The sequence below is a fragment of the Monodelphis domestica genome, chromosome 8, assembly GCF_027887165.1.
Source record: "Monodelphis domestica isolate mMonDom1 chromosome 8, mMonDom1.pri, whole genome shotgun sequence".
In the NCBI taxonomy this organism is placed as follows: domain Eukaryota; kingdom Metazoa; phylum Chordata; class Mammalia; order Didelphimorphia; family Didelphidae; genus Monodelphis; species Monodelphis domestica.
This window is the reverse complement of record NC_077234.1, coordinates 43,063,079-43,090,436: the sequence shown is the minus strand read 5'-3', so window position 1 is coordinate 43,090,436 and position 27,358 is coordinate 43,063,079. Positions and strand designations below refer to the sequence as shown.

At 38.2% G+C, this 27,358-nt stretch overlaps 1 protein-coding gene across 4 annotated transcripts in view; it reads left to right on the top strand.

Moving 5' to 3' along the window:
• The window catches only part of CCDC39 (coiled-coil domain containing 39), a 50,061-nt gene that overhangs the window by 20,445 nt on the left and 2,258 nt on the right, over nucleotides 1–27,358 (top strand). For all 4 annotated transcript variants that reach the window (XM_016425206.2, XM_001368371.5, XM_056807578.1 and 1 more), the window contains 10 exons: nucleotides 58–252; nucleotides 1,716–1,880; nucleotides 5,309–5,446; nucleotides 5,856–6,064; nucleotides 16,973–17,096; nucleotides 18,855–19,014; nucleotides 20,890–20,996; nucleotides 21,556–21,696; nucleotides 21,871–22,050; nucleotides 22,403–22,485. In XM_016425206.2, the coding sequence (XP_016280692.1) occupies nucleotides 58–252; nucleotides 1,716–1,880; nucleotides 5,309–5,446; nucleotides 5,856–6,064; nucleotides 16,973–17,096; nucleotides 18,855–19,014; nucleotides 20,890–20,996; nucleotides 21,556–21,696; nucleotides 21,871–22,050; nucleotides 22,403–22,485 (1,502 nt within the window). The remainder of the gene's footprint in view (nucleotides 1–57; nucleotides 253–1,715; nucleotides 1,881–5,308; nucleotides 5,447–5,855; nucleotides 6,065–16,972; nucleotides 17,097–18,854; nucleotides 19,015–20,889; nucleotides 20,997–21,555; nucleotides 21,697–21,870; nucleotides 22,051–22,402; nucleotides 22,486–27,358) is intronic.

Here is a 27,358-nt window from a genome sequence, read left to right as displayed (position 1 = left end):
AAGTAAAGAATTTCAGGATGCTATTATTCAGTGAATTAACTTAATTTTGATCCCCAGGATGTAGAAGATCATTTGAGTAGAATAAAGGAAGTGCTTTTCAAGAGTGTTAAGAAATTACAAATTGCAACAGAAGAGGAGAAATCTACTATATCAGAAATCGATGGAACCCGTTCCACTATAAAGAACCTCAACCGCCGGTTATACAAACTTGATTTAGAAACCCTGAAGCAGCAAGAAATCATGTATAATCAGGTGCGTGTACTATACAACTCCTGCAAACATCAACCTGCTAGTTTTTATAAGAGTGGTGATAATGATACATGTAAAACCCAGTGGATTTGTGCATTGGCTATGGGAGCGGGGTGGGAGGAGGGGAGGGAAAGAACATGAATCACATAACCATGGAAAATTTTTCTTAATTAATCAGTTAAATAAATTTTTTTAAATGGAGAAAAAAAGAGTAATGATAGTCAGAATATTCTTTATATCAAGAAAGCACCAATTGTGGATTTAGGGCACCGAAGGTCTCCACTCATCAATGGAGCAGGCAGATGCTGGAAGCACAATCTCAGGTAAGATCAGGGATTCTGAAGAAGTCTAGTTCCCCTCAAACTCAACTATTCACAGAAGAGGAGAGAGGAGACAACTTTTTCTAGTCAAAGAGTAAGATCCCTATTTCAAAGGGAGCAGGGGTAGACCTTGAATCCAGGTTTTTCTGCCCTCAAGGCTGGCTCTGTCCAGTATGCCAAGATGCCTCTCATTTGCATCCATTATTTACATTAATGTGTATTAACAAGTGCCTTCTCTGCAATGACAGTAACTAGTAATCTCTTTCTACTTGCATTTATTCATAGTAAACTCCGTTTTCTTTGTCTATCCCTGAACCTTCTTGAGAGCAATAAATGATCCTAGGTAACTTGTCCATACCACCTGCCTATTCCAAAAACCAAAGCGGGTTTCATGGCTCTAAATAAGCCAGAAACTAAGTCTAGGCCTAGAGAGTGGTAGTAAGGAGGCCTAGTCATCCCTTTCCTACTTTGGCCAAGGCTTCCTGGGTCCCTTTCACCTTATTACCATTTAGAGATTTATTTTATATATTTGCATACATAGATATATGTATACATATTTCTTTGCATGATGTATGTTGGGTTCAAAAGACTTCTGTAAGTCTTGTGGGTTTTTCTTTTTCATCATAAGACTGCCCATGAAGTAGCTATATTTTCCAGTGCTAGAGGTTAAAAATAATTATTTTTTCATTTATATTCTATGTATGTAACTTTTCTTAGTTATGTGTATGTATTTTATGTTAATATCTAATAGCCATCCTTTCCCTCAACTTTTTGATGTGTTTGATTCCTCGGGTAGTGCTAGAAAAGGACTCGTACCAATCCCTGCACTACTTTTGCTCCTTCCCTCTGTGAGTGTCCCCCTTTTTATCAGTGTCTCTTGGTGGTCCCATTCTCTGCTTAGTGCTTCATCTTGCTGGGAGATGATTACTCCCTAGTACACAGCCTCATCCCTGAAGGCAACTCACCAATACCTGCCCCAGGAGAAAGATCATGGGACCAGCTTGTACACTACCACTGTAGGCTACAGTGTCAGGATTAAATGACCTCTCTGAAGCTAAAACCCCCAGAATGTTCACAGTTTTTTAAAACTTTAAATAAATAGTTGTAATTGTTTGCTTATTGATTTATTTTTACTATCCCAAACAGGATTTTTATATTCAACAAATAGAAAGACGAATGTCACGACTCCAGGGAGAACTTAATGTTGAAGAAAAGCTAGACCTTGAAGCGAGACTTACCGACCTTAAAGTCATTTATGATGAGAAAAAAGACACATCGGACCTCCTGGACGCCCAGATCAAGAAACTTGATGTAATTTGCTCCAAATTGCTTTTATGTTGTGAAAAGTTTGTGATAAATTGTAGCAAATTATTAGTTTATTTTAAGCCTCATATTAAGCAACTGACTCATTCACTCACAAAATGTAGGGCTAGTTATGACTGACTTTAATACCTTTAGTGATTAACACAGTTATGATTCTCTTCTATTGCTGCTAGAGGAATATGGTAAATGTTATTTTCTGATTCACTCACAAATATATTAGAGATTGTCCTTCTTTGAACCTACTTGTAGCTCTTCCTTTGGCAGGGAAATCAAGAACTGCTTGGAAAGAATAGTGTTGAGTAAGAGATTGATATTGGGATCTTCAGTTGGCTTGAACAGCAAGATCCACAGAACCTTCTGAGCATCCCTGCATAAGGCAGAATAGGGCTGTCCTTTTAGATGTTTTTGAAGATATAATCGTTTAGAAATGAAAAATCTTTTCCTAAAGTTTCCAAAATTTTGGAGCATTTTTTGTGGACATCTTGTTGCTAAATAACTTGAGTGACCCCAAATGGGTGGATGAAACTAGCCTGGGGAACAATAAATGAGATGGCACTCTTTTACCCACAAGGGGTGTCTGATCCTGATCTCAGCTGCTCATTCCTGGTGATCCTTCTTCTTCTTTTTTTAATCTTTATTTTTTATTTCAAACAGTGTTCCTTGGTTACAAAAGTCATTTTCTTTTCCTCCCTCCCCTTCCCCCACGCCTCCCATAGCCAGCGCACAGTTTGACTGGATATCTCATGTGTTCTTGATCAGAACCTCTTTCCATGTTGTTGGAATTTGCAATAGGATGTTCATTTAGAGTCTATTTCCCCAATCATATCCCCTCGACCCATGTCATTAAGCAGTAGTTTTTCTTCCGTGTTTTTACTCCCACAGTTTTTCCTCTGGATGTGGATAGTGTTCTTTCTCCTGTACCCCTCTGGGTTGTTCAGGATTGATGCATTACCACCAATGGAGGAGTCCATTACCTTCGATTATACCACAGTGTATCAGTCTCTGTGTACAATGTTCTCTTGGCTCTGCTCCTCTAACTCTGCATCACTCCTGGAGGTTGTTCCAGTCTGGTGATCCTTCTAAGGAACAAAACTGGTCCTGACCAAACCATTCTTGCCCCTTTGGCTTTCTTGTACATTTTCATATATCACAGGACTTGTGGTTGTTCTAATCCTTCTCCTGGCAATCAAAATATGGTAGAGTCAAAGAAAAGAACAAGGAAATTTTTTTAAAAGGTCAAGTTAACCTAAAATTAAGTTCTTTCCTCACTAATAAATGTCTTGTCCTTAAGGAGTAACTAATATTTCATAAAAATATTCACTGATATGTTTAGATTTGTCATCATACTAAAAATTCATGTCATAGAGTAGAGAATTATCCCTGTTTCTGAACTGGAAAAAAATATTAGAGGAAGGAATTTTTAACTTAAAGTCTGTGAATATATTAAAAAATTTATTTTAAACCCTTACCTTCTGACTTAGAATCTATCCTAAGTATTGGTTCCAAGGCAGAAGATTGGTAAGGCCTGGGAAATGGGGTCAAGTGACTTGCCCAGGGTGACACAGCTAGGAAGTATTTGAGGCCAGATTTAAACCCAGGATCTTCCATCTCCAGACCTGGCTTTCTATCTATCGAGTCACCTAGCTGTCCCTATGAATATCTTTTAAAAAATTTAAACCCTTATCTTCCATCTTAGAATCAATATTGTGTATTTGCTCCAAGGTAGAAGAGTAATAAGGGCTAGAGAATGGAGGTTAAGTGATTTGTCTATGGCCACACAGCTAGGAAGTGTCTGAGGCCGGATTTGAACTCCAAACTGCCCATTTCTAGGCTTGGCTCTCCAACCAATGAGTCACCTAGCTGCCCCATGGTAAATATATTAAATTTTTTTTTATAATTGTATTTCAGCATCATTGGTTTCCTTTGTAAACCTACATATTTTATGCATTTAAAAACATTATTCTGAGAACAGGCCATAGGTTTTACCAGACTGCCAAAGGGCTCCAGGACACAAAGAAGGTCAAGGAACTCCATATAATAGAGATACATGTAGAATCAGACCCTTCTGGAGAAAAGTTATGGTCCCCTCTGTCTCGTGCTGAAGCCTTTGGTCCTGCTGCTAGGGAAAAGAAAGAAATGAAGTAGACAGACTCAGAGAATCAGTCCTGGGAGATGAACAGATTCTCAATAGAAGTGATGCAGGAGATGGGCTCCAGGCAGAGAGAAGACAATGGAGGCAAGGTAGAGCTGGAATCACTTATGGTCATAGACCCTGAATTCCAACTTCAATTAAAAAGAAAGTGGAGAACAGATATGGGGGGTTGAATGGAACCCAACAGTGATCAGAGTGGGCATAAAGTGAAGCTGGAAAAAACTCACAGAAGTGGGCCTTGAGTCTAAAAAGGTGTGGAATGAAGCAAGTGACATGAATTGTCCAAATCAGAGTACATGGGACAGATGGGGCAAGAAGGAACTTTTCATGAATCTAGGGGGAAAAGGGTTATTTCCCAGTATTTTTTTTTCTTACCAGTCATAGGATCAGTGTATGTTAGTAGCTTAAAGGCCAGATGGCTTGCAACAGGAGCAGCTTGAAGTAAACCACTCAGAGGCCAAAAGTTGGAATAAATTATACTTATTTTCTCATTAAATGAATCTAAGCATTATTTTGAATAAATTATGTTCCTGCCCCCTTCTCCCTAAAGCCCCTTTTCAGGAGGAGGGTGGTTTTTATATTTTAAATCAACTAAATAGTTTAAATTAGAGGTGATCCTAGATATTAAACCACTGCCATAACAAACTATTGATCTTGCACACAACTTGAATGTCAATAAGTTCTCTGAGTTGATCAATAATTTCATTTAGTTCAAGAATTGGTTGGCAAATTTACAGATGAGAGCTCTTTTTTTAAACACTTATTTCCTGTCTTCGAATCAAATAGAAGAGTGGTATGGGCCAGGCAATGGGGATGTGGGGTGGGGTTAGGTAATTTGCTCAGGATCACACAGCTCTGAAGTATCTGAGGCTAGATTTGTATTCAGAACCTCCTTTCTCTAGGCCTGGCTCTCAATCCACTAAGCTACCCAGCTTCTCCCTGGATAAGAGTTCCAATGAAAGACTTAAAGCTCAAAGAGATTTATCTTAGTCATCTAGTCCAATTCTCTCCATATACTGATAAGGAAATCAAGGCTGAAAATAAATTTAAGACTTCCCTGTCATAATTGAATAGGAGGGGTAAAACATTTATTAATCTAGGTGATAGCAATAGCAGTCAGTTTCTCTTTGGAAAAGTAAGGGAAGACAGACTATTGATAAGACTTGAGAAAATGATACTAGGAACTTGTAATTTGTACAAGATGATTTTTTCCCCCCCACAACAGAGAAGTCATTGGAATCTCTTTTTTCCTTTCTCTCATTAGAATGACCTCTATTTTCTCAAGAAATCAGCATATAAAACCAGTGTAGAAAAAACTGATCTTTTGAACAAAATAAGTGAACTCAACCTTTTCATTGAACGATCAGAAAAAGAATTACAGAAAGCCAAAGTCATGAAACAGGTAATGATTCAAATGCTACATTAGAACTAAGGTTTTGGTTGTTTAACATATAACTTTCAAAGCTGTCTTGCTTGTCTGTGTTTCTTCCTGAACTTCCTTATGTTCTCTTCTCTGTACTTTTTGGCTGATTTTTACTAGTCATTTTTTGTAAGTAGAAGTTCCTATAAGGTGTTTGTTAGACTAGCAAAATGGTACTTAGTACAGTACTTTCTACAAAATGTTTTTAGGAATATTACTTTCCTACTGTTGTGTATTAGGAAAGCCTGAAACTTATATCCATTGTAGCAATTACATTTTCTTGAAAATATCATCCCTTGTTCTATTTTTCTGGTCAAGACAAAGGTGGGGAAATGTCTTTGAAGGCTTTGATGTTCAATGGTTTTGATTTTCAATGTGACTTTTTGGGTAGGACTTGTTGATTGAAGACAATCTTCAGAAGCTAGAAGTGAAAAGGATCCGAGAACTGCTTCACTCCAAAGCAGATGAAGTCCTTTCCCTGGAGAAACGAAAGCAGCAGTTATATACTGCGATGGAAGAGCGAACCGAAGAAATCAAGGTTCACAAGGCGATGCTTTCATCACAGATCAGATATGTTGACCAAGAACGACAGAGCATCAGGTAGTCACTCATGTTTCTGCATGATAATTCTGCTTGGTAGGATCAGTGTTGTATGGGGTGGAAATTGAGAGGACCTTGAGGATTTCAAGGTTTACCCTCTTTAGCCACTATTCAAGAAACCCAGGAAGCTGTTTCCAAAATGAAACGCTTTAGTGAGCAGCAGAGAGAAAGGAAAAAGCAGGGCCCCAAAGTTATAAGCTCCCAAAGTAAAAAAGTCCCAAAGCCCCAAACAAAAAGCCCTCAGCTTACAGAAATACCCCTTATTTATAGAAAAAAAAAACAACCCTCATGCTAAATGACATCATCTTGACACATGCACCCTGGTCAGATCCTGAAGGAGATTTCCTTCAAATCAGCCTCCCCTAGCTGATGTTGACATCTAGGGTCAGAATCTGGCCCCAATCTACATATGAACATTTGGGGTGCAGGGCTAATTGAGAGTGCCTTCCAGAGCCTCCTGCCCACCTGGTTTCCTGGGCAGGTACCCACCTCAATGCAAATTGCATAGGCTGGGTCAGTAAGAGGTAATGGGGGACTAGGAGTGCAAAATTAAAGCGGCCAAGGGTTAAACTGGGCAAGGGGGTTAAAGAACAGGGAAGAGGCCATCAGCCCAGCCGCTGGTCCTAAAACTTAGTCCTATATCACTAAACTGTAGTTTTGAACCTATTTACAGTACACACTCAAAAGATTTCCCCCCAAACCAAAAATACCTGGTATGGTATGTAAAGACATTAGTTGTTTCTGTCTCCCTCAGGCCAAAGTTAATTAAGAGGCTGATGTATTCTGAATGGGGTGGGCAATCCTATCCTGCTAGGGATGCCATCTCAGAGAGACCAGCTTTATTTAGCTCTTTATGGGGTCCTGGGCATATACATTTTGGAGATATTCATATCGCTAATATACTTGAAAATAACATGCTAATTTCTCACTCCACACAATGTGAACCTAAAATATGCACCACTGGAAGCTTCTTTTAGTTGCTTCCAAAACATTGAAATGTCCTGTTGCTGAAAGTTAAAAGGGTTTATTTAGAAGAACTAGACTGACCATTGAGTTCTAGAAGGACTAAACTCTGTTGGACGTGTTTAAGGTACGGCTTTGTGATTCCATGAAAACCCAAGACTAAGATAACAGAGAGGGAGGCACTAGAGACCTTTCTTATTCCTCACCTGTAGTTACAGGCAGTGCCTTCTGTTGCAATTGAAAGTAAGGAAGACTGAGACCCAAAACTCTGAGCACAATCAATTTATTGGCGAGGCTAGGAATAACCAATAAAAGGGGTCTCTCGATTCCTCAGTAAGCTAAAAGACCTTGGATGACAGCTGACAGATCATTTTTATTACTAAAAGGAGGAGCCTTCAAAAACTAGAAGGTAGCATCATGGATGAGCAAAATAATATGATTTGCTACAAAGCCTATAGCATATGTGGCAAAACCAATATGATTGGCTGGACATTTGGGACTAATAACAACTCCTTCCATACTGTAGTCAGGAAAGGTTGATTGATAGAGTCTGTCTGCTTATTAGTGGAACAGAGATAACAGACTTCTTTGATATGGAGTGAACTTAAGAGACAACACATTTTTACTAATTGTTCAAGGATAAGCCATTGGTGTAGAGATAGAAAGTTTACTTCAACTAAGAGTAATTTCTAGAAAAAATGAACTCTTCAATTTAAGGTAGCAGACTCCTTTTAGTAAAAATGTTTCAATGATAAAATTAAACTTTTAAACTTAAAGAGGAAGACTGAACTTTTGAAACTGAATTTCTAAACTGAACTTAAAGACAAAGGAAGGTGATTTTAGGTACTTATACAAAATAGTGGTGGTGTAGAATAGAATCAGTTGCAAAATCAAAGAAACCTTGATTTTCTTACTTCAATCAATCACTCAATCAGTGATTAAGCATTTATTAATCCCTGTGTGTTCGGCAGTGTGCTAAGTGCTAGAGATATAAAGAAAAATGGCGAATAGTCTCCACCCTCAGGGAGCATTCACTTTTAAAAAATAATTTTATCAGTATTCAGTTTTTTTTACATCATCATAGTTTTCTCGAGTATCTTCCTCCCTCCTTTTCTTAGAAAGCCATTCCATAAAACAAATAGTATATTTTTAGATGAACAAACAAAAAAGAGGGAAAAAAATCAACATAACCAATCAATACCCTGAAAAAATTTGAAAGCATTTGTAAGTAAGATCTGTCGAGCTCTTATTCCCCAAAGGGGGATTGAGGATATTCTCTTACTTCTCAAGGTTCAGCTTGATCTTGATAACTTTGTCTTGATCACTTTTCATTTTTTGTGAATGTGGTGGTTCTCTACACATTAGTCATTGTGGTAGTGCTTCCTCAGACTTGAATTCATTCATATAAATTTCTCTGTATTCATAACATTCATCATTTCTTTTTAAAAATACTTTTATTTCACTAAATAATTTCTTAATGCAGATAAAAACATGTGACTTATCACTTGTTTATTGTGGTATATGATTTGGGGTTACATTTATTAATAATGAATAAATGGAAATAGGTTTTGAGTGATAATACATGTATAACCCAGTGGAATTGCTTGTCATCTCCAGGAGTGGGGAAAGAAGAGGGGAGGGAGACAGTAAAAACTTTGGAAAACTTAGGTGTAAATTTGTTATTGGAATAAAATAAAGATAAAAAATGTAATTGCATTTCATATTAAACCTCCAGGTATTTTATATTGTCTACAGTTATTTTAAAATTAATTTCTTTTTCTATTTCTTCCTATTGGACTTTGATGATGATATCTCAAAATGCTGATTATTAATATGGATTTATTTTATGTGCTGCAACTTTGCTGAAGTTGTTAATTATTTCAAATAATTTTTTAATTGATTCTCTAGGATTCTTTAGATATTCCACCATATCATTTGCAAAGAGTGAGAGTTTTGTTTCTTCACTGCCTGCTCTATTTCCTTCAATTTTTTTTCTTATTGCTATAGCTAGTATTTAAAATAAAATACTGAATATCTATGGTAATAGTGGGCATCTTAGTTTCAGCTTTTCCCCATTAGTTTGCTGATGGTTTTAGATGTTTACTACTTATGATTTTAAGGAAAGTTCCATTTTTTCCTATGCTTACTAGTTTTTAAAGGAATGGGCATTACATTTTGTCGAAATCTTTTTTTTTGCATCTTTTGAGATAATCATGATTTCTTTTGGTTTTGTTAGTGATGTGATCAATTATTAATCTGATAGTTTTCCTAATACTGTACCAGCTCTGCATTGCTGGCATTTTCCCTGCTGATCATAGTGAATGATCATTATGATATATTGCTGTAATCTCTTTGCTAGTATTTTATTTAAAATTTTTTGCTTCAGTATTCATTAGGGAAATTGGTCTATAATTTTCTTTCTCCATTTCTGTACTTCTTGGTTTAGATATCAAGTACTATATCTGTGTTATCAGCACCATATTTGTGTCATTAAGTAAAATTTGGTAGGAGTCCTTTGACTATTTTTCCAATTAGTTTATATAGTTTTGGGAATAATTTCTCTTTAGATGTTTGGTGAATCCATCTGGGCTTGGGGATTTTTTCTTGGGGAGTTCACTGATGATTTATTCAATTTCTTTTTCTAAGATAAGACTGTTTAAGTATTCAATTTCCTCCTGTTAATCTGGGCATTTTATATTTTTGTAAATATTCATCCATTTCACTTAGATCATAAAATTTATTGGCATATAATTGGGTAAAATACCTCCTAATTGCTTTAATTTCCTTTTCATTGGTGGGGAATTCACCATTTTCATTTTTAATATTGATAATTTGATTTTCTTCTTTCCTTTTTAAATTCAAATTAATCAATGGTTTATCTATTTTATAACCCCCATATAATCAGCTTTTACTTTTTTTTTAAATCAGGTCAATGGTTTTTTTTACATTGAATTTTATTAATTCCACCTTTGATTTTCAAATTTGGTGTTTAAATGGGGATTTTAATTCATTCTTTTTCTAACTTTTTTAGTTGCATGCTCAATTAATTGATCTTTTTAAATCTAGTTTATTGATTTAAGCATTTAGAGATATACATTTTCCCCTAAGTACTGGTTTGGCTGTATCCCATAGATTTTGGTATGTTGTCTCATTGTTGTGATTCTCTTCAGTGAAATAACTGATTATTTCTATGACTTGTTCTTTTCCCCACTTATGTTTTAGAATTATATTATTTACTTTCCAATTAATTTTTTATCTCTTACCATGACCTTTAATTGAATGTAATTTTTGCTGTATTATAACCTGAAAAAGATGCACTTAGTATTTCTGCTTTTCTCTGTTGCTCTTTGTTTACTATAATTTTATTGCATTATCATATGAAAGGAATGTATTTAATATTTCTGCTTTTCTACATTTGGTTGTGAGGTTTTTGTGCCCTATTATATGGTCAATTTTTATGAAAGTGTCAGGTACTGTTGAGAAAAAGGTACATTTTCTTTCTCTTCCTATTCAGTTTTCTCCAGAAGTCTATCATCAAATTTTTCTAAAAAATTCTGTTCACTCCTTTAACTTATTTCTTATTTTTTTTATTAGATTTCTTTAGGTCTGAAAGAAAGGAAGGTGGAGGCCCAGCACTAGTATAGTATTATTATTTATATCTTCTTGTAACTCACTTAACTTCTTTTAGGAATTTAGATGCTTTGTCATTTGGTACATATATGTTTAGTATTGCTATTATTTCATTGTCTATGGAACCTTTTATCAAGATGTAATTTTCTTATCTTTTTTTTAAAACCCTTACCTTTCATCTTAGAACCAATACTGTGTATTGGTTCCAATGCAGTAAGAGCTAGGCAATGAAGGGTTAAGTGACTTGCCCAGGGTCACACAAGTGTCTGAGTCTAGATTTGAACATAGGACCTCCTGTCTCTGGTCCTGGCTCTCAATAAACTGAGTCACTTAGCTGCCCCCCCCCCATCTTTTTAATTAGATCAATTTTTACTTTTGCTTTCTCCAAGATTATGATTGCTACTTTTTAAACTTTAGTTGAACCATAATAAATTCTGCTCCAACCCCTTATTTTTTTACTCTGTGTGTGTTTTTTATATCCACTTTAAATGTGTATCTTGTATATGAGACATTGTGAGGTTCTAGTTTTTAATCCACTCTGCTCTCTTCTTCTATTTTATGGATGAGTTTATCCAATTTATTTTCACAGTTATGATTACTAACCATGTATTTCATTCCATCCTATTTTCTCTGTTTATCCTTCTCTCTCTATCTCTCTTTCTCCTTTCATTCTTCACTGTCACAAAAGACAGATGTTTTGCTTCTGACCACCACTTCCCCCTTTGTCTGTCCCTTTTTTTTTTATTCCACCTTCTCTCCTACTTCCCTATAGGGTAAGATAGGTTTCTATAGCCAACTAGGTTTGGATGTTCTTTCCACTTTGAAACCATTCTACTTTTTAGGGCATTGTTTTCTTTACTGAATTTCCCCCCAAGCTGTTGACACTTTCTATCAATTCCCTTACTATTTGATTTTTAAACTTCTTTTCAAGTTCTTCCTTGAGTTCTCTTGGTACCTCACCTCCTCTTACACTTTCCTTTGAGGCTTTACCTTTTTCCTTATTGACATTGTTTTCCTCATCTAGAGTTTGTATTCTGATCTCATCTGTCACTGAAGTAATTTTCTAGGGTCAGGTTTTTTTTTGTTTTTTGCTCATTTTTCCATTTTTTCCCTTTGTTTTTCTATATGTTGAAGTTCTGCTCTGCTCCTGAGGTAGAGGGAGCCTTTTTCTAAGCTTGCAGTGTAGTCTGCTCTGGTACTTGGGGTAAGTCCAGTTGCCTGTGGGCCCCATGGTGTGCCTTTCAGAGAGGTGTCCTAGCTGGCTTGCTCGGGGAGACTTGCAGCTATTTTTGTCTAACTAGATTCCATCCCCCCTGTTGTCAGTTTCCTTGGTGTCTTGTGAGCTGGGCTGGTTTCTGCTCTGATGGATCTTTCCTTTGGCCCATGGGAAGTAAGTTGGTCCCTAGTGTACTAGCAGGGCTATGTGTGGTGGACTGGCCTCTGCTATGCTGGTTCTCCCAGTGCTGTATGCATTGGGCTATTCTTCCTTTTCACCTCAGGAAGATCAATCTTTCCCTCTTCCCTTAGTTTTTTTTTTAAACCCTTACCTTCTGTCCTGGACTCAATACTATGTATTGGTTCCAAGGCAGAAGAGTGTTAAGGACTAGGCAATGGGGGTCAAATGACTTGCCCAGGGTCACACAGCTGGGAACTGTCTGAGGCCATATTTGAATCTAGGACCTCCTGTATCTAGGCCTGGCTCTCAATCCACTGAGCTACCCAGCTGCTCCCTCTTTCCTTAGTTTTGAGGCTTTTTTTCCCCTGGTTTTTTTTTTATGTTTGGAGATGAGGTAGGTGGGTTTGGAGCATGCCTTACTCTGCCATCTTTGCTCCTGGAAACATGAATTTAGTTCATTGGTCTTGTAGTCAAGTACTTAGTACTTAGTTCTAAGAAGTACTTAGTTCAAATCCAGTTTCAGACACTTCACCTATGTGGAGCTCTGTTTTAGTTTCTTCATTCATAAAATAGGAATAATAATGGCAGATACCTCCAAGAGCTGTTGTGAGGATCTAATAATAAGATAATATAGGTAATATACCCTGCAAACTTTAAATAATATAAATGATAGCTATTAAGCTCCAATGAGAATTTTGTGATGAGAACATGATGTGATTAAGGTGATTGGGTCTTGTCCAAATAATTGATTGATGGCTCACACTGACTCCAAAGGGGGGTGGGGAGAGACAAGCTTTAATGTACGAGAATATAGTCATGGAGTAGCTAGGATGGTAAGGAAGCAATTAAGGTAAGGTAGGAGATATGGTAGTAAAGGCAAAGAGTGAGAAGAGCGGGCAGGGATCTCAGGGATGCTCTTTATCTGGATTAGTTACTAAGGAAGGGGCCATTGGTTTGGGCAATTGTTGCTCTGTGTCTCCAGGGAACAGATGTCACTTACCCATGGTCCACTTTGGTCTGTGTAGCTTTACCCATGAGTCATTCTGCCCGCTCGGGGTGGGGAGAAGCAAACCACAATCTCACTGTGGGGTAAATAGTCAAGATTTACTTTTTTTCTGCACAGACTCTAAGGAAGGCAGTGAGTAGGGAAATGGAGCATTGTTTGAAATATGAGTCCTGTGTGACAGGGGAACTGAACCATCTGTACTTGCTGTCCAGAGACCCCAACCAAGGATCTGGGTTATGTCTAAAGATTGATGTGAGGAGTTCTCTTGTACCTTTAAATCTAAGCAACTCCTGTGTCATATAAGAAAGTGGTCCTGTTCTAGTCATTTGCTTGTTGTTTCCATGTTCTTTTGATTGTGTGCAGCTACTTGGGAGGGTTTGTGGGACATTTCAGCCCACATCAAGCTCAGGAGAGAGACTAAGGTTGGATCTGGGAGTCATCTATTTTTCTATCTCATTTATGTATCATAACTTGTTTAGCCATTCAGTTTATGGGTATCCCTTCAGATTCCCATGCTTTATTACCTCAAAAAATTATAAAAATGTTTTTGTACTTCCTTAAGGTTTGTTTTGCTTAGGACCAACCCCCCCCCCCCGCCCTTAATCTATCTTCCTTCTAATCCCCCTTTTCCCTTCCATGTCCCTGTTGAGTGAAATATTTTTTACCCAACTCTGTGTGTGTGTGTGTGTGTGTGTGTGTGTGTTTTCTTACTTCCTTTGGCTAGAGTAGATGAGTGTGAGGTTTAAGGGTCAGCCATTGCACTGCCCATTCTCTCCTTTTTGTGCACTCTGATGATGCAAAATCATTTTCCTTGACACCTCTCTTTTAAAAAAAAAGTAGAATTCTGGACTATCATTTGTCTAAACCACTGAGCCAGCCAGTATTTCCAATATTGAGTTTTGAGCTGAACTTTAGGACATGACTCAGTCTTTTCATCTAATTCCAATATGCCTTTTGTGCACTCACTGTTTCATCCAGTGATTTTACTCTTTACAAATTGATTGAAGACTTCTCACACCTAATTCTAGTGTCCTTGATTGATTGAATTCTTCCATAGAGGTGGCTAGGCTTTATTCACATTTAATTCAGGGTCCTCTTAATCCTGGTTCTGCTTCTCTGAATTCTGAATTCTTTATAATTACCATTTCTTATGGTTCAGTAGTATTCCATTATATTCTCATATCACAACTTGTTTAGCCATTTCCCAATTGATAGGTGACTGCTTTCTAATTTTTTACTACCATAAAAAAATGCCATTACAAATATTTTGATCTAAATGATCTTTTTTGTTTAAGACCTCCTTAGGATTAAGGGCCTCTTGCAGTGGGATCTCTGGGTAAAAGGGCATGAATAATTAATTTTTCCCATAGTTCTAAATTATTTTCCAGAATCATTAGACTAAGCCACAGCTCAACTAACCATGTATTAATCAAGTCATATCATATCTACAAGAATTTATTAAGCATATCTTATGTGTCAGTCATTGTGCTAAGTGCTGGGGATACAAAGAAAGACAAAAGACAGTGTCTAATTCCAAGGAGCTCCCAGTCTAATAACATGCAAAGAACCATGTATAAACATGATATATATAGGATAAATGAGAGCTAAGCATAGAGGAAGGCATTTGTATTCATGGGGTCTGGAAAGTCTTGCAGAAGGTGAGATTTTACCTGGGATTTGCAGGTACCCAGGAAACCAAGAATCAGAGATGAGGGAGGGAGAGAATTCCAAGGATAAGTGATGGCCAGTGAAAATGTCAGGAATAGGGGAATGGAGTTTTTGACTGAGGAACAGGAGCCCGGTGTTATTGGGACACAGAATATGTGGAAGGGAGGGAGGTATAAGAAGACTGAAAAAGCAGGGAGGTGCCAGATTCCAAAGGCTTTAAATACCAGAGGTTTTATCAGTTGATTCTGGAGGCAATAGGGAACCACTGCATTTTATTGAATAGTGGAGTGAAGTGGTCAGACTCATGCTCTAGGAAGAGCATTTTGAGACCTGAATATATGATGGACTAGAGAAGGGGAGGATGAGGTGAGAAGACTCAACAAGAAGCTCTTGCAATGGTCCAGGTGACAAAAGCTTGTGTTAGTGGGATAGCAGCATCAGAGGAGAAATAGGCATCTAGAGGAAAGATAAAGAAATGGCAGACCTTAGCCACACACTGACTATGAGGATATGGGGGTGGGCTGAGACCGAGCAAGGACTTGAGGACAACAGCTAGGTCTCAAGCCTGGGGGATTTAGAGGAGAATTATGGCCTTCATAATAATAGGGAAATTAGGAAGAGAGGCAGGATTAGGAGGAGGAAAATGAGTTCTTTTGGGGGCATGTTGAGGTTATGGTGACTTCCCGTTCGAGATATTCAGCAGGTACCAAATGAACTTGTTGTCTCAGCATCCTTCCAAGTTGGGGAGTTAACTTTTCACTGGCTCAGCCTTTACCTCTTGTGACTTCCAGGGGGATAAAACCTGGTCTCCCAGGTAGGTGGATGTCCATGCCATTTCTTTTTGACCTGGTGGAGCCCCACATATACTGGCTGTCTAGCTCCCTGTTTCTCAGTTCTCTTGTTAAACACTTTTGCAGCACAACATGCATCTCATCAGCAATACTGGGTGCAAAAAAAATTTTCCCATTCAACAATTTCCTTTTCTTGTTCTAGTTGGATTGATTTAGTTCTTGTGAAAACTCTTTGGGTTCATGGAACTGAAACAATCTTTTATCCTTTCTGATCGGTGTGCTGTCAGTCGTCGGTTAAGAATTCTCTGAACAATAGTAGCAAAAGGTACCTGATCTTGTTCTCTTCTGAATTCGTTCTGTGCGAGCTATACACTTACATATGTGTGTACACCTATATTCAGCTTGCATCTCTACTTCGAGCTGATTTATCACAGAATGTGAGATGCTTGTCTAAACCTAGTTTCTGCCAAATTACTTTGCAGTTTTCTCAGTAATTCTTGTCAAATAGGATGTTCTTCTCTTCCAAGAGACTAAGCCGGGTGGTGGCTGTGGTACTGGAGGCAGACTTAGGAAGACCCAAGTTCCTTCTAGCTGTGTCACCTTGCACTTTACTTGTCTCAACCTGTTCCCTCATTTGTAAAACAGGGACAATAATAGTACTTCTTTCACAGGGTTGTTATAAGAAACAAGGGATATATATATATATATATATATTGATATTGATATTGATATATATATATACATACATACACACACATATAATATGTAAAATACTTTGCAAACCTTAAAGTGCTATAATATGTTAACTAGCATTATTATTGTTTTATTTTATCCGTCTTATCAAATGGGTTATTGAAATTATTGTTTCTAAAGCTTATTTATCAATAATTTTGATGATTATAGCTGTGGAATATAAAGTATGCCTTCTTTTATTCTTACCTTAAAAATATTTTCCTCGAGACTCTAGGCCTTTCTCTCTTGAAATGAATTTTGTTATAATTTTGTCTAGCTCTACAAAGGACCCTCTTAGAGGTAGTTTGATTGGTAGAGCAATAAATCTAATTATTTTAGGTAATAAAACCATTTTTATTATATTGGTGTAGCCCAGCCATGAGCAATGGATATTCCTTCATTGATTTGCCATTATTTCTTCAAAGAATGTTTTATAATTATGTTAATAAAAGTTTTGAGTGTGCCTTGATAGATTGACTCTTAAATGTTTGAGCATTTTATATTCATTTTAATCATTTTCCTTTTGAATTTTGTTATTATGCAGAATATTGAAAAATTTTATGGATCTCTTCTGTACCTTGCTACTTTATTAGAGCTGTTGATTGTCACAATTAAATGCTGATCCTCTGGGCTTTTCTTAGTAAACCACAGTACTTTTGTAGATAAAACAAATGTTTAAGATCATTTTCAGCACTGTCATTTTTTTCATCTCTTCAAATCAGTGCTGAATTTCACGACCGGCTAAGTCAGATAGATAAACTGAAGAACAGATATGAACTTCTTACAGTGGTCATGATGCCTCCTGAAGGGGAAGAAGAAAAAACACAGGCCTACTACGTGATAAGGGTATTGTCTTATGTGGGTTACGATTGTGATTTGGCAATATGTCCAGTTCTAGAAGGGACCTTGGAAATCACTGAATCTAAACCCCTCTGTTTAGAGAGGAGGAAATTGGGGTCCAGAGATTTGCCTGGGGTCCTGGCAGAACCAGGTTTCAAATCCAATTCTTTTGACTTACTTTCTGTTGTCAGAGTACTCCAGGGAGCTCCTTTAGGAAATGGATCCTGAGGACCTAGTATTCTAGGACTTTTCATTCAGTACTTATAAAACATCTGCTTTGTGCAGGCACTGTATACTAAAGATTATGATGATGGGCCGTTCCTTCTAAACATGTAGGATGCAGCCCAGCCAATGGGACTCAAACATTTCTTCCCATAAGTTTGCCCTGGGTACGTGAAGACAAAAATTCAACAGTCCCTGCTCTCAACAGACTCTGCTGGGGTAGGGATTGGAACAATATATCAACACATAAGTTGAGGGGTAGCTGGGTGGCTCAGTGAATTGAGAGCCAGGCCTAGAGACAGGAAGTCCTGGGTTCAAATGTGGCCTCAGACATTTTGTAGCTGTATAATCCTGGGCAAGTCTCTTAATCCCTATTACCTAGCTCTTATTGTTCTTCTGCTTAGAACCAATACATAGTACTGACTCTAAGGCAGAAGGTAAGGGTTTTAAAAAATCAGATAAGTGATTATATATATATATATATATATGTATATATGTGTATGCACATATATACATATATATATATATATATATAATCACTTATCTGATTTTTTATGACATTTCTGTGTTGGTGCATGATCTTGTATCTTTTCCACACATAGAACCTAGAATCCCACTGCTTCTTCCTAGTATTTTTAACTTTATAGTGCCTACTCAACTGTTCTGCTTCTGTCTAAATGCTAATTTAGGCAAGGGAGATATGGGGTGGGACACTGATTTCTTATATTCCAAGGGCAAGGGGAAATAAGAATAAGAAACTCTTGACTATTATCTTCCTTTTTCCTACCTGGTCTTTTAAAAAACAAACAAACAAACAAACAAAAACCAAAAAGCAAACATCATGCCTCAGTTCCATTGATGACTCACCAGTAGAAGATTAACATTTTTTCCCCATTAAGCTTTTAGTTTTATAAGAGAATTTAGCCTTGTTTTGACTTGGATTTAATGAAATTATTATATTTGGAAATTACCTAGAAGTGTTGGCTAGGAAATGATTACATTACTATCAAAATGGTTATGTGCATGTAAACATCAGAATTTCATTTCATCATCAGTTTCTAACCTGAGGGTCAAAGGTCAGTAGTCCTTGATTTAGAAATGCTGCTTCATGTTATGGCGGTGATGAATGGATTTCCCATTTTTGCACAGCCTCCACGGTCTGGTGCTTGTCATTGGGGCCATGAGAGAAACTAACACAATAGCAAAAGGTCAAGCAATAAAAATTGAGTGATGTGGCTTCCGAGAGAAGCACTTGTTAAAAAGAGCCCTCCATGATCATGCACATGCATCGTCCCAAGTGAACACTTGGAGTACTCACTAGCCCCAGCTACACTGACCTGGGCACATGAATTTCTGCTAGGAAAAAACAAATAATGGTGGACCTTGACTCCCTGGAGAAGATTTTGTCTTTAGAATCATGAGGTTTAGCCTGTTCTCGCTTTGGGGGGTTGGTGTGATGACGTCTTCCAAGTGTGGCTGCCCCTCAGAGAGGCCTCCCCCATTGAGGACTCGGTCAGACGGGGCTATCTCTGTGTTTCACAGGCAGCACAAACCAAAGAGGAGCTTCAGCGTGAAGGTGACAGCCTGGACATGAAGATACACAAGGCTGAGAAGGAGATCTACGCTCTCGAGAACACGCTGCGTGTTATCAAAACCTGTAACTCCAACTACAAGCAGTCCTTTAAGAAAATCACCCCTGCCAGTACGTAGGACAGGCTGTGGGCTTTGGATGAGTCACTCCACGCAGGCTGGAGACACAGAGAAAGGCAGAAAACTAACAGCCCCCAGAGCCATGGCCTCACCATGGGGACCTCACTCAGTGCAAGCTGTAGAAAGGGTCACCTGGATGAGCCATTGCCTGATTAGCTGGGCCAAGCCATTTCACCAACAGGCACCACTTGGTTGGACCAGGTCTCCTTCCTCCCTCCCATCCTTCCTTTCTTTTCTTTCTTCCTTTTTTTCTTCCTCCCTCCCTCTGTTCTGTTCTGTCTTAGAGTCAATGTTATAGCTTGCTTCTAAGAAAGAAGAAAGGTATGGACTCCTCATTGGGGGTTAAGTGACTTGCCCAGAGTCACCCAGTTAGGAACTGTTTGAGGCCGGCTTAGAACTCGGGATCACCCATCCCTTGGCCTGGCCCTCTATCTACTCAGCCATCCAGCTGCTTCCTGAATTTTTAATTTTTATTTTTTTATCTTTACGGCCATGGGAATGCTTCGCATCTGATAGCTGCTCTGCCATCCCCAGGCTTGGTTTTTATTTTTATGCCCATTTTCTTGGCACACAGATACATTACCTAACACATGTCTAAATGGAGATAATTGGAAAAGTGATACATTAACTTTTAACAAATCACTTGCTCTGAATTTATTTCTAATAAGGCCCCTCATCAGCGTCCTCCTGTCCATGACTCTATCTCTATCACTGTTTGACTTCTGGTAACGTAACAAGTTTCTGTAATCCTATTTCCTGGATTGCCAGTCTGAAAACAGGTTAAAAGTGGATTTTAAAATGAGATCAGATCTGAATCATTCAGAACAAAGGGGGCAAGGGAAGCAATGAAGGTCTGGGCAGATTCTGAGCCCTTCTTGCTCAGCCCTTGCCAGGATCCTCCTCTCTCTCCCTGTGGCCTTCCAGTCACTCTATAGCTGATTCTGATCAAGCTGTCCAGGGGGGCTTCCTCCTTCCACTTATTGCCATGAGTACTTATCCATTTCACTGACATGTGAAAAAAACCCAAGGGAACCTTTTTCAGACTCCAGTGACAAGACTGAGCCCAGAAACGCTAAAAGAAGATGAGTTGAGGGCAATCCTGCTAGCCCAGGCTGGGCTGCAGGTGCCATTTTGTCTTGTGACATTTCTCCAGGCATCTGAAATAGCCATTCAAGAAGCAGGTTGTTTTAGAGTTGTGCTGGGGATGCTGGTGTTGAAGAGACCAAAGATGGCGCTCCCCCCTCTCCCTTTTCTCCCTCCTCTCTGAGTTGGTACTTTCCTGGACAGGGTTTTCATCCAACATCTCCTAATCTTCTGCTCTGGGCAAAGTGCTCTTTTAGGCCTTGGGGGTTCAGATACACAGATAGCCCTCGAGGATCTTAGATGTGTTTGAATAAGCTATAATCAAGTAGAGGAGGGGAAAAGCGCTCACAACTAGTCATCAGGGAAGGTTTCTCATTGGGGGAGTCATGAACTCGGCCTTACAGAAAGAACAGGATTCTGAGGCGGGAGGGCAGATTCCAAAGGGAAGAACCAGCTTATGCAAAGACAAGATGCCAATAAGAGACTGAATGTTGAGCTTGGAGGCTGGCTGTCCCATCTCAGCATGCAGGACATCCTGGAAAGTCCTCATTCTGGAATGGTCAGTTGGGACCAGCCTGGGTGGGCTTCCAGTCTAGGAGCAGAGACTTTCGGCAGCAGCCTAGAGCCACAGAAGGTTGGGGGACGGAGATGGGGACACTGACCTGTGCCAAAGTATCGCACTCACATAACCAATGTTTTATGAGCACTAAATGTAAAATTCGTCGACATGAAGGCTATGCTCATTAGGTGCATATGATCTTATCTAATATCCTTTGCATTATAGGTTCGGAATATGAAATAAAAATTAAACTGGAAGAACAAAAAAGAAATGTGGATGAAAAATACAGATACAAGAGAAGACAAATCAGGGAGCTCCAGGAGGATATACAGGTAAAGGTGATTCACAGGTGCAGAGTGTTTTAAGACTTATGAGATGCTGTCTACAGAAACCCAGTTCCTAGCACTACTGTTTTCTGTGCACTGTAGGCATTTTCATCCCCATTTTTCAGAAGAGGAAACCAAGGCTTAAACATAGGATAGACACGGTGTAAGTGTAAGGTGATTTGAGAGGGAAGGTCTCCTTCAGAAAGTGGGACTTAGGGGCAGCTGGGTAGCTCAGTGGATTGAGAGCTAGCCCTAGAGATGGGAGGTCCTAGGTTCAAATTTGACCTCAGACACTTCCCAGCTGTGTGACCCTGGGCAAGTCACTTGACCCCCATTGCCTAGCCCTTACCACTCTTCTGCCTTGGAGCCATTACACAGTATTGACTCCAAGTCAGAAGGTAAGGGTTTAAAAAAAAAAAAGAAAGTGGGACTTCACCTGAGCTCATCATGTACATAATAACACCTAAAATGAATGAAATCAAGTGATCCTTGTCAAGGGTCAATTTGCAGAACTGAACAGATCTACCTGCATTTATAAGGCCTATTAATTCTTTGTATCCTATAGAGCATGGAAAACACTTTAGAAGTCTTGAAAAATCTAATAAATAGTTCCAAAGAAAGATTTGCAGAGAAGCAAGTTTATGCAATTGAATTAAATGGTGAAACTGAAGAGCAGAAGCCCAAACTTGAGAGAGCCAAGAGACAGGTATTGGCATCTTTTACAACTTGTCTTTAGTTTAATTTATATTTTCTGAAATTACAAAGAATAACCAAATAACCATTTTTTTGGGAAAAATGCATTTGACAATTGAAATGACATTTAAAAAACCTCATCTGCCCACCCATGTCAAACAGTAATGGTGTCTTTCCCCTCAAACAGCATTCTAAACTCGTCAAAGAACTCCGTCTTGCAAAGAATACTGATGAGCCAATCTTAGAAGAGTATGATATCAGCCTTCGAGAAATCAAAGACTATAACAAATCCATTGACAAATTGTTAATTGAAGTTACAGAAGAGAATCCTGATTTATACAGCATCTTTCAAACATACTTTCAACAGGTAATGGCATCTGTTAAGCATTTCATTTATGTGGAATGTTAATGAGTGGGTTTTCAATAAATGCATTAATGGGTGTATTGGAAAGAACATTTGCTTTAGAGTCAGAGGCCCGAGTTCAAATTCCAGGGCTGTAACAAGTGACCCTTAACCTCAGTAGCTTTTGTTCTATTGTCTGTTAAATGATGGGGCTGGAGGACATGATCCTGAGTTCCATTCTACCTCTAAGTCCTATAGGAATCCAATGATAGGATGGATAGTGAGTGACTAGCTGGGTGCCCCATAGCATCACACATCTGGTGACAGCTCTACAGTAAATCCAGGCACTAATGAGCAATGCGCCATATTCTTCCAGGTGGGTTTGGAGCTCCCGTCCATTAGTGCTGTAAGTAGCCACCGTGCATCCAGGTCTTCTTCTCAGAGTTCCGTCTCAGCAAGGTGAGTGGTGATGTTCCCACATCCAAGACTTTATTTAGGTTCTTAAAGCCCCCACAGCCACGCTTTGCCTGGGGCCAGTCTAGGCTTCCCTGAGAGTCTGAAGCATAATAGATTCTGCTCCAGCTCCTTACCTTTATTCTGTGTGCATCTCCCTACCTACTTCAAATGTGTTTTTTGTAAACGGTATATTGTAGAATTCTGGTTTTTAACCACTCTTAACTCAGCTACTATTTTGGGTGAGTTCATCTCATTCACATTCACAGTTATGATTACTGTATATTTCCCTCCATTCTATTTTGCCTTTTTATCCTTTTCTTTCTCCTTTCATACTTTCCCTTCTTACAAATGTGAGACCATCTGACCATCAACTCCCCAAATTCATCCTCCCTTCCAGGCCTCAACTCCCCTATAGATAGATTTCTATGCGTAAGTGAGCATGGATGTTATTCTGTCTTTGAGCCAATTCTTGTGAGAGTAAGGTTCAAGCATTGCTCTCCCTGCATCTTTCCCTCCACTGTAATAATGCTTTCATACCTCCTCATATGAGATAATTTATTACACCTCTCCTTTCTTCTTATCCTAGTGCTTTTTTTCCTTCTCATCCCTTAATTTTGTTTTTTTATATCAATCATCCCAATATATTCCACTCACTCCCATGCCCTGTTTATGTATACTCCTTATAACTGCCCCATTGGTGATAAAGTTCCTAATTTACAAGTATCATCTTCCCATGTAAGAATATAGTTTAATCTTGAATCTCTTAAAATTTTTTCTTTCCTGTATGTCTTTTTTTTTTAAATTTTAATTTTTTCAGTTACATGTAGAAACAATTTTTGATAATTGTTTTGTGACATTTTAGGATTCAGATTTTCTCCTTTCTCTTCCCCTGTCCCAAGGTGATAGTATAATATAGGTTATTGTATACCTTTTTATGTTTCTCTTTTGTATTTGGACATTATTTTCTGTTCAGCTCTGGTCTTTTTGTCAGAAATGCTAGAAACTTCTCTATTTCATTAAATATACATCCCCCCAAGGAATATACTCAGTTTTGTTGGGTAAGTGATGCTTGATTGTAGCCCTAGCCCCTTTGCCTTGCAGAATATAATATTCCAAGCCTCCCAATCCTTAATGCAGAACTTGCCAAGTCATGTGTAATATCCTGATTGTGGTTTCATGATATTTGAATTTTTTCTTTCTGGATGTTTTACAGTATTTTCTCCTTGGTGTGAGAGCCCTGGAATTTGGCTATAATATTGCTGGGAGTTTTCATTTTGTGGACTCTTTTAGGAGGTGATTGATGAAATCTTTCAATATCTGTTTTCCTCTATTGCTCAAGAATATTTAGGCAGTTTTTCTTGATAATTTCTCGTAATATGATGTTTAGGTTCTTTTTTTGATTATGGGTCTTTAAGGTAGTCTAATAATTCCTAGATTTATTTTCCAGGTCAGTTGTTTTTCCAGTGAAATAGCTCACTTTTTTTTTTCATTCTTTTGATTTTGTTTTATTGTTTCTTGATGTCTCATGGAATCATTAGGTTCCATTGCCCAACTTGTTTTTTAGAAATTATTCTTTTTTAAGCTTTTGTATCTCCTTTGGTCAATTCTAATTTTTAAAGTTGTTTTCCTCTGTGAATTTTTGTCCCTCCCTTTCCATTGGGCAAGTCATATTCTTTAGGAAGTTATTTTCTTCAGTACATTTTTTTTTGCTTCCTTTGTCAAATTGTTGACACTTTTTTTCATTCCATTTGATCTTTCTCATTTCTTTTCCCAGTTTTTCTTCTATCTCTCTGATTAAAAAAAAACAAAAAACCTTTTTGAGTTCCTGCATAAGTTCTTATTGGGCCTGTCACCATTTCAAATTTTCCTGTGGGGTTTTGCATTTGTGGGGTTCAATGCAAGAGAGATAGCCTGGTTGTTTTGGGGACTTGTACACCTTGGCATGGGGATGGCTTGGCTACCTGCAGTCCTGTGCTTTTTTGCTAAGCATTCAGACATGAAGGTCTGGTTGCCCGATAGGAGTGCTGGGTGCAGGGGCTGCATATACCTGACTACCTGGTTGAGTGAGGGGTGGCTTGCTGGGGAAGGACCTGTTACTGGCTTGCCAGAACATTGCCTACACTGGATTATGTTCTTTTAACCCAGTTAGATGGATCTTTCCTGATGACCCCCTACATTGCCTTGGGCTACATAATTGTTTCACCCTGTTTTTTTTTTTTTTTGGTTCTGCTACTCTAGAATTCATTTTGGGGTGTTTTTTTTTTTATAGCTGGAGGTGAATTTGGGAGACCACTATGGATTCTTTCCTTAGTCCACCAACTTTGTTCCAGAAATCCCTCTGTGCTTTTTCTAACAATACCAATATTTCTAATGATAACAAATTTAAAACCACTAGTGTCTTTGATATAGCAGTTATTTCACACCAAAGACAAATGTCCTAGATCCACATACTCTGCTTTAATCCCTTTCATTTAATTTTCTCTTAAATGAATATCATGGCCCCTCTTGGACCAGTATAACATTCACCTGGCTTAATTTCTATCTTTTAGTAATCATCCCAGATATATGTGAATTCTTTGTGGGGAAGAGTAGATACAAACGTGGTCTTTTCCTTTTTTTTATGTTCTGAATGCCATTTCCTTCTTCTCTGATTAGCACCTTGGGTGCTAACAGGTTCATTTCCAAATGCTAGAATTTCCCTGGTATCAATTATGAGTTCCAAAGAGAAACCTGGACAGTGGTTTTTGTTTGTTTGAACACTTTCATTTGCATCTAGAAATGCTTCCAGGGTGGGATATTTAAGCTTAGTTGGGTCTGATGTCAAGCCTTTTGCAGACTTGTCCTGATTTTTGAGATGTTGCTTATAATCACCTATAAATGAATATAGGCTTTAAATTTGTGTTCCCCTTTCCATTCCTATCAATGTGTCTGGGAAAGGAGCCTTTTATGAGGCAGTTTCTGAGCGTTTTTGGCTTGTCTTGGTGATCACTTATATCGACTAAATTTCAGTAGGAAATGGTGACAGGGTATTAAGGTCTTTGCCTTTATCAATTTTTCACTTTTCAGCATTAGTAGCTTATTTGAGTAAGTCAAATGAGGACTTGTAATTGCCCTTTAAATTCTACTATAACTTAACTGATCATTCATTGGTTTTACTACACAGAGATAAGACAATGGATTTGGAAACATTTTCCACATAACTGGCTGTTTCCTATGTTAAGGCACTTTCATTCCTTGATAATATTTGTTGTTTAACAAAACTGCCTCTTGAAGAATGTAATCATGTTTTAAAAATTTGTTTTATTTATTATAAAGTTTAAAGTTTTCTGCTTTAAAAAAACTAAAAGGATGCCCCAACTCCCTAATATCTCTGACTCCTCTCTTTCTCTTCCCCATATTCCTGTTCTCTATATTTGGATTTCCACTAGGATATAAATTCAATGAGAAACAACTAATTAGTTTAAGCATCTTATCTACAGCACTTGGCACAAGGCCTTCATCTCTCCCCAATATACAGGGCTGCAGCCCCTGTCTGGGAATCCCAATCATCCCACATCTAATCACAGGTCTCAGTGCAGTAGGTGGGGGAAGAGGTGTTTGAGCAGCCCAGGCTTATTTCCAGTCTCTCCTTACAGTGGAAATTGACTTTCTCTTGCCTACCTTTCAAGTTGTGTTCAGTAGGAATCCTGTGGCTCCATCTTGTTGTTGGGTTTGGATTTTTGTTTTTTGAAGCATGTTTAAAGATTGATATGGAAGGATAGACAGGTCAACTTGGCTTTTGCTGTTCCTCTGATGTCATCTTGACTCTGCCCCAATAATTAACCCTAACATATAGGGACAATTGGAAAAATCATCATACTTATTGAGACTTTGTCATCTCTTCCTCAAACATGATCACTTTGCAGTTTTTCTTCCTTTGATGCATACTCATCTGCTTATGTCACGTATTCTTGGTGCTTGTTACCCATTAAAGGTCAATACTTGGGTTTATGGTCTTTCCTTCTACTCTTGCCTCTCTTCTGGCTCCTATATCTATGTGGATCTCCATGATCACAATGCCTCACTCACATGAGTCTCTTTAATGGTTAGATCTTCACTTTGGCTACACCATAGTGGTCACCATTACCTATCACTTGGTTATTACCTCTTAGATTAGAATGTCCTAGCCTTACAAGTTTGGCTTTGGAATGGGCCTAAAAACCTGCTGGTTTGCATTTTCTACCCATTATTCCCTACTTCTTCCCTGTGGAGCTGAACAGAACAAGCCCATTCCTTTTACGTGACAGCCCACAAAATAATTGAAGAACTCTCCTGCAAACCTCTTCAGTTAAGTTTGTCATGGATTGGAAGCCCTTCACCAAGTGGGTTACTTACTATCTTGTCAAAGTCTTCAACTATGGTACCCAGAACTCCAGATCTGTATTATTTTTTTTTCTCTTTCAATTTTATTTTCCCTTGCTTCACCCCTTTCCCACCCCAAGAGAAGACAAGAAATGCAAAACTCATTACCAATGCAAAACAAATTTCTGCATTAGCTCCACTTTAAAAAATTTAACAAAAAATCGGAAAATGTGTCGGTCTATGAGTCCATTTGTTCTCTAGCTGGAGGTGGGTTGTATTTTTCATCATAGGTCTTTTGGAATTACTTGGGATCACTATTTTGCCAATGTAGTTGTAAGAGATCTCACGCAAATATTGCTTTTACTGTATATAAAGTCCTTCTACTCACTTCACTTTATATGAAATATATCTAGAAATTGTTTGGCATAAATTAGCATGTTATAGAAGAAAGCTATTATATACTATGCAACACATTAAAAGGCTTATATTTTTATTCTATAAAAAACAAAGATCCTGAAAGGTTACCAAGCAAGGA